This window comes from Natator depressus, chromosome 2 (assembly GCF_965152275.1).
Source record: "Natator depressus isolate rNatDep1 chromosome 2, rNatDep2.hap1, whole genome shotgun sequence".
Classification (NCBI taxonomy): Eukaryota; Metazoa; Chordata; order Testudines; family Cheloniidae; genus Natator; species Natator depressus.
The window spans coordinates 202402044-202415487 of record NC_134235.1 but is presented as its reverse complement, the minus strand read 5'-3'; the positions used below and the strand labels follow the sequence as shown (position 1 = coordinate 202415487).

The following is a 13444-nucleotide window of genomic DNA, read 5'->3' as shown; positions in this document are numbered from 1 at the left end:
ATTAGCATCATAACAGTTTGCAAACAATTAAACTTTATTTGAACCTTAAAAATTTGCAGAGTGGAACATTACTGTAAGATCTAATGGCAATATAGTACAAATTCAGCACAGAGCAAATAAGCAAATAAAAATGCTTTATAAAATATGACTTACAATCACCTTTGGAAAAAAATTAGCTGTCTTACTGTTCACAGAATGGCAAATGAAATCCAAGTCAACAACAAAAACACAGCAATTAAGCATATTTTCTAACACCCAATTTTGTTTAAGTTATATTAATGGGAACTTTCTCATCCAAAAAAGGTTATGGTATTTGCAAAGATTTAAAGTAAACATTTTTTTCTGTTTTACATTGTTGGTTTATTCCAAGAAATTTCAGGTCAGGGTTTTGGGTCAGAGTTATGGGTCTCTGTTTCAAAATATCCTAGTTTTTGAATATTTATGTAGTTTGTTTGCTAACCTCTCACATTGTACGAAGTGAGAAAAAACAAAGGATCCAGGAACTATGGACAAAAGATGCTTTATTTCTATTTGTGCTATCAGCATCAGGAAAAGCAGCTCAAAGAGCCTTTTATTCATCATTTGGCTAAGGACTCCCTCTCCTGGATTAACAGGAAAAGAGAAAGAAGCCCTCCAAATGGTTTAAGTTGCAAATTATGTGCCCGTGCATAAAACACACATTGGTGGGGGGAAGGGTTTCCAACCAGTTCAACATGCTACGAAAATCTGCTGCCATCTACTGACAAACCATTGCAAAATCTTCTCTTTTTATATTACGATACCAAAATATAACAGTGGTGCCCACTAGTGCTGCTGTAGTTCAGGGTTTGTCAGCACAAGACCACTAATTTCAGGGGGTTTAACTCAGCTGTAAAAATCTGCTGTGGGTTTAATCTTGGCATATAAAGTATCTTTTTTTTTTAAAAAAAAAAAATCACATTTAGTATAACTCAGATGATTTTCCTTTTGTTAATTCAATTTTACAGGTGACTAGTGTGTACACTGTGTATTTGACAAAAGAGAGTTGTTACAAAAAGAAAAGCAGTTGTGGTGAATTTCTGAATTGTATAATAGGAGGACTTTTCAGCATGTGGATTTATTGTGCAGTCATGTTAATGAGATAAAAGCTCTTACAATATTGACAGTTCACATTGTATATACAATCCAGAAGTACACTTGAGAAAATAAAGATCTAAATTTACAATCTATCATTTTAATGCTTCACAGATTATCTGGTTTGGATGACCATTTCGTAACAATATAGGTTTATAAAATAACCATAAAACCTTGACCTATTTTACTCCTCCTAGTAGTCTTGTGTAACAAAAGGTAAACTAAAGTAACGTTAGTGGTCTAAAGCACACACAGACAAAAACTACCTTTTAACTCATCCTGTTTTCAGGGCGAGCCTGATGCATAAACAGCACAAACAGCTTACTGAGGACCTGCATAGGCTCAGCAACTCGCAGACTGGCTTTACCTGCCTTTTTGGCAGCTTGAGGTCTCACAAATCACAAGGCTAGCCCTGGTTGTTTCCAACTCTGCTGGAGACTCTAGATAGTTGGTGATCTTCCATACTAGAATACCCAGCACTTAAGTAGAACAGGGGATTTTAAGTATTGACTCCGAATTGTCCTGCTTTTGTGTGTGTAAATGAAATGTTTGCTTGGTGTGTGTGTTTTTGGTGTGTTTAATGACTTCAGATTCTGGATTTGATACTGTCAAGACTGCCAATAACCTGCATTCACAAAAGCTGTTTTATATACTTCAGTGGCACTACTTATGCAAGCAAGGATCATTTACGTAAGTAAGGTTTGCAGAATTGACCTAATGACAGCATCCAACTTCAACAATATCACAACAGGTATATAGACTCTTTCACTGACAAAGAATCATTCACAAATGTTTTTTTTTTTTTAATACATGTATTGTCAACCCAGAATATAATCATTTTCAATTCTATATCTGTTTTAGTCTCATGACCACATTTCTCACGATGCAAGTCTGACAATAAAGATAACATGGTGTAAATCAATATAGTTCTACTGACTTTAATGGAGCTGATTTACATGAATTGAGGATCTGGTCTTATATATTATTTTGTGACTATTAAATCTTATTCTATATAAAAATACTAAAATTATATGAAGAAATAAACCACGCAGAAATGTAAAATGTTTCTTTAGAAGCATGTTAGTTTTAAAACTTGCATTATTGCACAGGAATTTACCTGTTTTTTATATGGAATTATACATTGCAATCCCATTAAAGTGAATTTATCAAAAGGCTAATGCTATTAAAATCCACATGAGGAGAATGATAATTTGCTATTGTCAAGGTGTTGCTAAATATTTAAAATTTACATAGAAAAAAATCTGATACCATTTAAACAGAACATATCTATAACCACAAAGTGCACTGAATGTTTCAGCAAAACAGCAACAGGTACAGCTTTGCTGCTTGTGCATCAAATGTTAACTAACATCGTCTATTGAGTGTCACAGTACTTTAGTTATATAACAAAGGATTGAACAGAGCACTTTTCCCAAAAAGATTAATGATAAAGTAGTACAGAAATGGAGAAAAATTAAAAAATGTTTTATGTTTAATATATTTGGTGCGGTGGTCTCATTACACCCATCAAACAAGAAGTTCACACAGTTGAATCTTCGCATTTTGGAAATCAGGTCTGGAAGGTGCAGCTGTACGTCACTCTTGATTGTAATTGCAGAATTCTCCTGATTAGGAAGAATGACATTTACAGGACACGGTTAGCCAAAAAGCCAACAAACCCCAAATATTTATCCTTTCCATATATTTCTAACTGTACACACACACACTATTAAGCAACCAACCTAACTAAAAAGCTTGCAAACTTGATTCTATGAAAGGACAAAGAAAAGGAAGCTAGTTATGGAATACATCTTATTCTGAACACAATAGTTATTTTTCATTTCATATACAAACCCAACAGAGCTTCTTTAATTGAACTTTAATATAAAGATTGTGGCAAAATATATTTGTCAACAGAACTCCTGAAAAGGTTCCAGGAAAGAAATACTTATGAAACAGAGAACAAGGGAACATATAAACCATCACAGAAGATTGGATTAAAATGTACTTACCCAGGGCTCTCAAATATCATACATCTCCATTATGTAGGCTCTAGGCACCAAGCCAATGGTTCCCTTCATTTCTCCTACCCACCAGCCAAATCTATCGTAGTCCTAATTGAAAACAATATGCAATATTAACCTTTAGTCTGATATTTATGCAATAGAGTTTGTATGAAACTCCTTATGGATGTTTCCTCTTATATACAGTTATAAGAGCTTGAAATGAAAATTCAAAACATTAGATCCTTTTGTTTGAGGCATTCAAAATGCATGGTTAGGCAAAGTAATATATTAAATTTTAAAAGGACCAGCATATTTATTAGTGTTCTGAAAAAAGTACCAATGTTTCTCTGCAACAGGTAAAAACCACACTTGATCTCCTCTTTCTCCAATGCTCTTCACCCCAAAACCTATATAAAATCCTATTGTTTGTCATTAATATCCAGCAGTGGAATACTGAAGTATGGAAATTGACTGGAATTCTTTCAGTACCACAAGACTGAACTTAAAGGAACTTGCAATCAAATTATTTCAAATAATGTTTTGCTCAAATATGAAAGGAAGGTCATCATATATCTGATGCATATTCTCTTTTTATGGACAAAGTATACCATTGCTTTAGCCTTGCAGAAAATCCTACCACAGTTCTCATATGTCTGATGGATGACTAATGTATTTTTGTTTGAAATTTGTTAAGGCTTATTGAGATAAATATGAAACAAAATGAATTATAATAGTTTAAAGAGAGAATATTTTCCAAAAAGCAATACCGAGTTAGAGTATTGTGGGATCCAAATTTAATTTTTTTCCTATGAGGTAAATATTTTAAGATCAATTTTAACAAGAGTTCAATAAATTGTAACTGCTGAAATTGCGCGCGCACACACACACACAGAATTACACATGAGGCATTATTAAGACAGAGACCCTGTTCAAAATGGATTGATTAGTAAGATAATTACAGTAGAACAAACATGGAAAATATAAAATACACAGAGATATATAATAAGCAACATTTGCCTCCTGCTATAGTGCTCTTTTGAAAAGAAAGGCTGTAGGATTTCTGAACTGATGGTTCTGTTGAGATACCATGAGCTACAATTTTGCCTGTAGCTAAAACGTTTTATGACATAGCAGCCAAGTGGAGGCCAGAAGTTTAAGGGTTAGAGGATTTTTATTAGAACCTCAATTATATCAACTTGCGGCTAAAATACACGGCCTATTCTGGAGTTCTCTAAAGGTCCTGTGAAGTGCTTGGGGCTCTCAACTCTAATTGTGGCTAATGGAATAGGGCCCCAAACATGACCAATCACCCCACTCCCCCCACCCCTTAATTATCCCCTTTATTTATTTATTTATTTGGGTTGTGTGTGTGCAGGTAGATCCTATTCCCAGATTAAACAGATTCCCTTCTCCTCTCCTCCAAGATAAATAGAATACTGGTCATTTGAAAGTCCTATCCTCTGATACACAGAGTATTAAAATGAATAAGAGGTTAAAATAATCCAAGACAGACATGACATTTGTTTAAACTGGAGAACACATGACTGGGAGAAATTAGGGAAGGAATTCCATCTCCTTTTCCATTCTGCGGTAAGGGATTGTGGGGAGCTACCTGGTCTATAAAAGCCTAGGGCAATCTGAATGAGGCTGCCAGTCAGAGAATTATCCCCTGCGGCATTTTACGGAGAATTGGAGGAATTGTTATGAAGCACACATTACAGTCAAAACCCTTAAAGGTTAAGCCAGTGTTCTCACATCAATGGCACAAATGTTCCAGCTCAGCTTGTTTGTTTAATACATTTTATATTTTTCTGTATATATATATATATCACACTATGCTGCTTAAGTATACAAACTATCTCTAGACTGAAAAGTGGTAATTGCTCAAGATGCCAGCACTCACCTATGCTAAAGGATTTTCACCCATAAATCTTTCTAATGAAAAAGCAACAACATACTTTAAGCCGTTCCGTGTAACTCATGAAGTGAGCCCAAGAAAGATTGATTAAGCAAGTTTTACTAGACATCACCAAAAACAAACAATACATGAGATCAGGGAAGAGGCTTAGTTAAGTGGTCATTAAACCACTTATAACAAATGGCACAGAAAAAGGTTGTGGCTAAATTATTGCTTGAAAACGTTTCACTTAAAGACACTGTGTGAACTTTGATACCACATGAACTTTTAAAAAGCTATTCAGATGGCTCAATTTAAATTACAAACATGTTGCTTTTTGAAAACTTTCCATTTCTTGCTATTTAGTAATATGCCATTTAATGCTCTTGTGTGAAGCTAAGTGATAAGATGAAATGGATGGTGATGTAACAGTCTAGTAAGCTAATTTATGGATTCATTGCAGCCATTAGACCATATAGACAAGACTGCAACACAGAAGCTTTTACTTTATCATTACTATTCTTTGCATGAGCCTCTAGAGCAACATGAATCCCAATTAAACCATCTGCAGTCCATAGAAGTTGGAATAAAAATATAATAAAGGTTCCTGGTTACCGAGAATATAATAATTTCAGCTCAGGTTTCAGATCATCACTACGTAGAAGTCTCCCTTTTAAACTGGTTAATGAATGTACGTCTCTCTCTAAATACTGCCAAAGCTCACCTTCCTGCACACCCATGTACAAAATCTAATTTGAGGTATTGTTTCTCCTATTGTTATCAATGATAAATGACTTACAGTGACAAAATAATGCAATTGATTCAGTGTTGTCTTGAGGTCCCATATGTCTGTTATTGCTGTATAAGACAGGCATGGAATAAAATAAAAACTAAAATCCACATTTGTGGGAAACAGAGAATAGTTTAAAAATGCAGAGGAAACTGAATCCGGTTAGAATAGATAATATGTACTCTTAAAAGTTAAGAAGCATGGTATCCCGCAAGCAGCAAGTAGGACCTCAGGTCTGAGAAAGCTTACCATCTGGTATCCCTCACTGCATTCAGCTCCTACCATCAACGCTAACAGAGGCAAGTGACTATACTTCAGAAGGACTGATAAAATAATGAAGAGTCCTTTAATCTACAGGAAACCATTCTAGTCAATTTATAAGAAATATTGTGTCCCTTTGTAGGACGTGTAATTATTTTCTATTAATCATGTGCTATAAAGCTATATTATGTAGTTATTCTGTTATCACTAGCAAGAGGCCTGCAGTCAGCTCCTGACAATGTTAGGTAATTACTAACACAAAGCTTCTTTCTCCTTCCGTAGAAATGCTATCAAGATCCAGAGTTGCTGTGATGCTTACTGTATGAAAATAACACTCCGAAGAAATTCAATAACTGCAAAATGAATTGCTTCACAAGGCACATAGTATGCGTGGGGCGGAGGAGGTGGGGGGAGAGAAGGGGAAAAATCCTTTCCAAATAAAACAAGAAGGTAACAGTAAGGAACAGCTAAACGTTTTCTAAACTGCTGTTATATTTTCATTGTTCATTCTGATATACAGTGGGTGATGGTTTTTGTTTTTTACAGATGTTGATTAAGCAACAAAGTGATTGCATCCCGTTGAAAGAAAGAAGGAAAGAAAGCTGCTAATTTAAAATTAAAACTATTTTTGCCTACACATTCATTCTCTATGTAGTGTATAAAGGCAACAACAAAACAAAGATCCTGATCCTACAAACGCCTATGCTCTTAATTTTGTATGCTGTGTACAGATGCCCCTGCCTACTGCTCCCTACCCCCAACATCAATGTGTAAAGATAAGCATGTGCTTAAGACTTTAAGGGATCTAGGCCTACAAGGTTATTGCAGTTTGGTAGAGCGCATTCAATGGAAACACGCTAGCCACTTTCATGTATATTTGTATATTTTTCTCCAATTATTTTTTAGTGTATGGAACATTCCCATAAAAAGAGATGTTTGAAATGCAACATTTTTGCAGGAAGTTCTCTCACTCCGCCTCTAAGGGCCAGATCCTGTGCAGACCTGAGAGCCTCCTAAGAGATGCTTAGTACTCTCCCAACTCCTATAGACTTCAACAAGGGATGAGGGCATTTGGCACCTCATGTGACTGGACCTGTATTGTTTAATACTGAAATAAAGTGTCAATTTTTAACAATGAGGTTAATTAACAGTTGGAACAATTTACCAAGCATCATGGTGGATTCTCCATCACTAGCAATTTTTAAATCAAGATTGGATGTTTTTCTAAAAGAGATGCCCTAGGAATCATTTTGGGGAAGTTCTCTGGCTGTGTTACAAAGGAGGTCAGACTAGAAAGATCACAATAGTCCCTGCCGGCACTGGAATCTATGAATACTTGTAGTGTGTCTTCTCTTCTGAAGTGAAGATTTCTGAAAATCATCCTTGTATTTCAATACATGGAAAACAACAATGAACGTGCGGATTACAAAAGATTCTGTTTTCCATACTACTCATAAAACTAACTTCTTAACAATTACAGATTTTAAACTTTAAATTGAGATGAAGAATTTATTTTTAACCGGGCTATGGTTAAATAAGTAGCCCCCATTAACAGACAGTAGAGGAGTTGGAGGCAGGGAGGACATTTTTAAAGAATGTCTTGGCGGCTAATTTTGGCAAGATAATATTTAAAACCACCTCTAATTTGCCCAGGAGATTCAGACTATCTGGAAAATTTTAGAACTTTCTTTGGTGTAATTGCTGAATGATATGTGATTGACTGGAGAGCATTTTTGGCAGAAAGCGACAAATGCTTTAGATAACTGAATGAGACTTCTTCACATGTAGCAGAGTTGTTTTAAGGCAGAAAAAATAGGTTTTTTAAGGAATATAAACCTCAGATTTATTATATGGAAGCATTATTAGCTAATGACATGACATAATGACATATAAATCAATTTAAAAGTTACAGTACAAATAAAAGTGAACAGAATTGAATTTAAAAATCAAAATTGGTATCTGAAAACATCTTAGGAGAAATGAAAATCTGTTTTATATGCATCTCAAATCATAATGTCAAAAATATTTCCTAGTGAGACAGATAATGTTAAGTGCTTATTAATAAAGGTAAGTGTACAAAACTAGAATCACTTTTGACCTGGTCAGGATTAGATAACCCCACGCTTCCAGGTCCTTACCCTTATCTTATTTTTTAACCATTATACAGCAGGTTTCCTTTTTTGTATAAGACATACACCTAAACAAATGGAAAAAGGATAACTTACATTGTAGTATGAGCACATGGAACTAAATTTTCAACAAATACAGCTTTCATTATGATAAGGTAATGGTTTAACAAAAATAATCCATATTTTACCACCATATACATAGTGTCTTCCATGTAACTATTAAAAAGTGTATTCTCCCTATACTTGATGCAGGGTACTTGTCAGGAAACATTCCACTATTGTGCTGTATTTATATTTTCATAGACAGTGATCTGAGCTCATAAGACTAATATGTTTCTTTGATTAAACAAAAACACAGGTTAAAAGGTTTCAGAGTAGAAGCCGTGTTAGTTTGTATCCGCAAAAAGAAAAGGAGTGCTTGTGGCACCTTAGAGACTAACCAATTTATCTGAGCATAAGCTTTCGTGAGCTACAGCTCACTTCATCGGATGCATTCAGAAACAGAATTCTGAATGCATCCGATGAAGTGAGCTGTAGCTCACAAAAGCTTATGCTCAAATAAATTGGTTAGTCTCTAAGGTGCCACAAGTCCTCCTTTTCTTTTTACAGGTTAAAAGGTGCACCCTGAGATGGTTATTTTTGTTTAGTTTTGTTAAAAGACCCACCATTATGCATTTGCAGATGTTAAACATGGTGTACAGAAATCTGAATACTGAATCCTTGCTCTACACTCAGTAAAAGTTCCAGGGTCCTCAAAGCAAAGGGTTAACTAGTGGATGAAATTCCTATGGACAATAAATACTTACATGAGTAGCATCGGCATGCACTGAATTAACAACAGGAAATGGGTATAATTTCAGCAATACTGGCTGAGATATGACACTTGTCTTTCTAGTTAATGTTATTTGTTGCTTTTAAAAATATAAAATGTATAAATCTGGTTGGTATGAAAAGAGGTTAAAGGTCAGAAAGACGTACACAGTGTATGAGTCCAGAATACTGTTATATGGTAATGGACAACTAGAAGGATGCAGGGATCTGCTAATAAACTCAGCACAGCATCATAATCATTTGCATCTGGCTGATGAAATTATGAAGCTTTCCAGTATGAAACATTCTCGCTAGAAAATCATGCAACTGCCACAAATATGTTAACTGTGTACACATTCTGAATCCAAGGTATACCCAACTTAAAAAATATATAGTTATTCAATCACCCATGCTTAGCTTTATATTTTAAACCAATTTTTATACACAAAATAAGATTTATGGTAAAGTATTTAAAACAACTGACACATCATAGTTTGCTTTCCCATCTATCATAGGAATTCGAAACCAAATGAGAGCCCACAACTGAATGGAAGTTGAGGACGTTCAGTACTTAGACTGGGCCACAAAAGTATTGCATTTCTAACGTAATATTTGCTTTTTACATGAGCCAATTTTTAATTGAAAAAAATCTCCATGAAGCTCTGACTGTAAATGTATCACTTTTTCGTGGGGCAGGAGGGGAAGGAAGTACAAATTTCTGAAGGTTGAATAAAACAGGATAAATATGACAAAACACACACACACACACACATTCAAGAGAACTAATACAAATTTTAACATGATACCAGCATGAGTGTATATCTGGACAGATTCATTGTAATCAGCTAAAGGTAATCTTTTTAGCTAACTGACTACCTATCAAGATGTGTTATGAAGCATTTGTTCAAAAATTCTGTTATTTGAAAACTCTCAACATTTTAAAGAAATACTTAACAGTAAAAGTTTGCAGCAAAAAACTGCGCATTCTCCTTATATGCTAAGAACAGGTAGATGCATTATTACTTAGGTGCAAAAGTTAAAACTGCAAAAATGCGCCTGACTGGGAAGGTAGCTAAGCCAGATTTCAGGGCTCAATGTTAAAAAGAGGGAAATCTACTTTTGTTCAGGAATGTTACTGCTAACATGTGTGTTTGCAGGATCAAGGTCGTAGTGGGCACCATTGATTTCAACAGGAGTACTCATAAGTACATCAAGCAGGATTTGGCCTTCTGTAGTGTTTAGCTACATTAGCAAATAAATTACAAATAATCAATGTTGTGTCACTGAAACCATAATTATTTTCCTTAGGTGCACTTAAACTAGAATCACCTCAGCTGTTACGTATTGTCATCTTATTTTCATTGTCTCTTTAACCTGTAAAAATGCTACAATTTTCCAAGTCAGAACAAAATTGCTTCCATTACACTATATTAATACTGAACTGAGAGAAATAAAATCTTGTTCAGACTTCTATTAGGTACTGTAGAAAGTATGTGAAAAGAAATTTTTCGCAGAAGATGCAAAAGTCGTATTGGTGGAAGCTACAAATACATATTTTGTCAAGTTCATGAGATTTAAATTTCTCAATGAAACAAATATTCTGTGCTTACACAAATACCCTATGTTTTTCTTAATATTGCATTCTTCCCACAACATGTAACACTTGCATTTAATTCCTTATCAGCAAAACAAGACTGCTTCATGATTAACGTCAAAACCTAGCTGACATACGATAGGAAAGTAATACACCATAGCTAGGATCAAGCTGGAGTTGAATTTATGACACCATTTTGGATCTACACACATTACCTACTGTCAGCAACTGCATCTCTCATTTTTAACCACTAGATGGTGTAAAAAAATTAAAAAATTGCCCAAGATTCATACCACTGCCGCAAAAGCCAAGTATTACTCTACTCGATTAAGAAATATTTGTTGCAGAAAAGCCTTTACCAATTTTAGGGTGCTCTAGATTACTTTTTACGTTGGCTGATTCTTAACAACCCTTTGTCTGGTTAGTAATGCTCAGACAGACCTTGAAATTGAATAAAGTGGAAGGCTAGATGGATAATTCCCTGGCACTTCACCTCCAAGGAGCCTAAATTCAGAGCTGACAGTAGTGTCCAAAACTCATTTTTCTGAAAAAGCTATAAACAGTCCCTAAGTGAAATGAGACTGAATTCTGTAGACTCTGTTTTGGTATAAAAATCACCCCTCACCAGAAAGCTTCTACACATCTGGAGAAATTAGCCGGCCAGTCTCAAGGACTGAATATGCATTAATCAAGGCACAACCCGGAGAGGGTTGATAGGGATTGGATGGATTAAGCTACTGTTTCTCCCCCTCTGTTCTCATTTTTAAAGTGAATTCATTCAGACTATCTGTAGGAGAGGGGTAAATAATTGTTAATTGTCAGGTGGGGAGGTTAAGCTTTAATTAGCCCCTTGCGGCATTAGACAATAGTAAAAGGAAGCTGATGTGTACAACTGAATTGCTTGCTTATCGTTTTCCATGTTTGTTAAGGAGTACTGATCTTCACAACTGAATGGAAGTCTGCCCTACCAGAAAGCCTTATCCTACCTCTAGTAATGTAATTCAGTTATTAGCTTAAGTGACAATGAAATACCTCAAAAGAAGCACATGGTCACATCATCATTAGCAATACATCGTCTATATTTTCATATATGACTATCTTTCCAACCGTAAATCTTAAAGTTATTTAAACAGAACAGATTCATTATCCAAAAACACTGCCGTTAAATGAATCAAAGAAGATTTAAAGCAATAGTGATGAAAGTTTCAAACTAACAGAAAGAGTAGTGCAGCTTTCATGGGGTTACTTATGATTTCCATGCGCAAGTACAGAGAAGGGTTTAAATGAGCCCCAATGCCTTCAGCATTGTACTAAATGGCAATTGTGGGTGAAGGAACATAACTGACAAGTGCTGCTACAAAAAAAATTTCAGCTTATTTACTGAGGATTTTTATACATGAGAATCAGAGAACATTTCTTACTCTCAGACGCACTCATATGTAAACTTCAGTGGGCTTTGTGTAAGTGCATACAAGGAAAGGATTTTGTCCCATTATTATTTTAAAAAAGGTAGGCAAATTAACCTACCTTATAATAAAACACGACTGCGAGCTTAATGCATGACATTATATTGGAACAGAAAACCTGCCTTTACCTCTGTGGGTTTTTTTAAGCAAACAGGAAAAAGTGGTGAATTAAAAATCGCCTGAATCTGTCAGAACAAACATACACAAAGCCTAAATCGTCAGAACAGCTGCAGTGTATACAAAAAGATGAAAGCCTAGTTCTAAAAACAAACTGTTTCCGGTAGCAAGATGCCCAGAAAACCAGAATCAGGACACACAAGAATATAAAGGAAGAGGAAGTAAAAACCATAACACACAACATAATATAGTTTACCCTACAAGGTTAACTTTTACCTAGAGTAAGCACATTGTCTTCCATTAAATTAGCTAGGGGATGTCAGCCAAGATTAAATGAACAGATAAACGTACTTTTAAGTTGATTCCTGTTACTTGGTTATGTTTTAAATGTGATTATATTTCATTTGACAAAATAATTCATTACTGTGAATGTCTGATTGCTAACAAAGGGTCTAAAGGGAGTGCTAGTCCCTCCTCCACCTCCCCCCCCCAACAGGATTGTAGGAATACATTACTCTTTTCTTACACCAATTTACTCTCAGTAGCATACTGTACCTTGCTGAGAATGTAGATAACATCACCACGTTTAAATGACAACTCATCAGAAACATCTCCTGTGCAGTCCCACAAACCTTGGTAGAAATTAGCATAATTGGTATTTTTATCCCCTGGGAAAGAAAAAAAAAAGTATACATTAAACCTTCCAGCATTTGTGATCTTTTATCATCAAAGGTAGTAATTAAATCTTCACACACCAAATGATGGGCTAGAACACATTTCTCCATGTTCACTGTAGGAATCCCCACCACACGCCCACAAAAAAAGCAAGTGGAAAACCAGTTTAACTTGTGAACCCTACATTTGGTAACAGTTGTGTCACCCAAAACATGCAGCTACAGGTTCTCAAAGCATTTAGCAGCTGCATCTTACAGCACCTAGCTCTTCTCTACTGATATATTTCTAGCAAGCCATGTTTGCATCTTAACTTGAAAAGGGTACAATGCTGGAGTATAATTAATAAAATCTGTGAGAACAGGCCAGTGGTAAGCATTTTGTGGTGCACATCTTTTTCTTTTCAACAAGATTTTCCCTTTTCTGAGAGTCTTTCATATAATCTTTGGTTGTTACTGCTGAAATATTATAGCAACTTTGAAAGAGTTTGCTGAAGCAGCATTTCTAAAATATTTTGTGTCAGCTCCAGCTTAGGACATTACGCTCTGGCTAAACATGCAACATACACTATAGTCATAAGCTCATCCTT

General features: G+C 35.2%; 1 protein-coding gene across 1 annotated transcript in view; it reads right to left on the bottom strand.

Annotated features, from left to right (window-relative positions):
* Positions 1-926: 926 nt before the first annotated feature.
* The window catches only part of SKAP2 (src kinase associated phosphoprotein 2), a 147333-nt gene continuing 134815 nt past the window's right edge, over positions 927-13444 (bottom strand). Inside the window, exons 11-13 of the mRNA XM_074945748.1 lie at positions 12739-12851; positions 3126-3227; positions 927-2738 (exon numbers count right to left, since the gene is read on the bottom strand). Of these exons, the coding sequence (XP_074801849.1) occupies positions 3135-3227; positions 12739-12851 (206 nt within the window). The 3' untranslated portion in view covers positions 927-2738; positions 3126-3134. The remainder of the gene's footprint in view (positions 2739-3125; positions 3228-12738; positions 12852-13444) is intronic.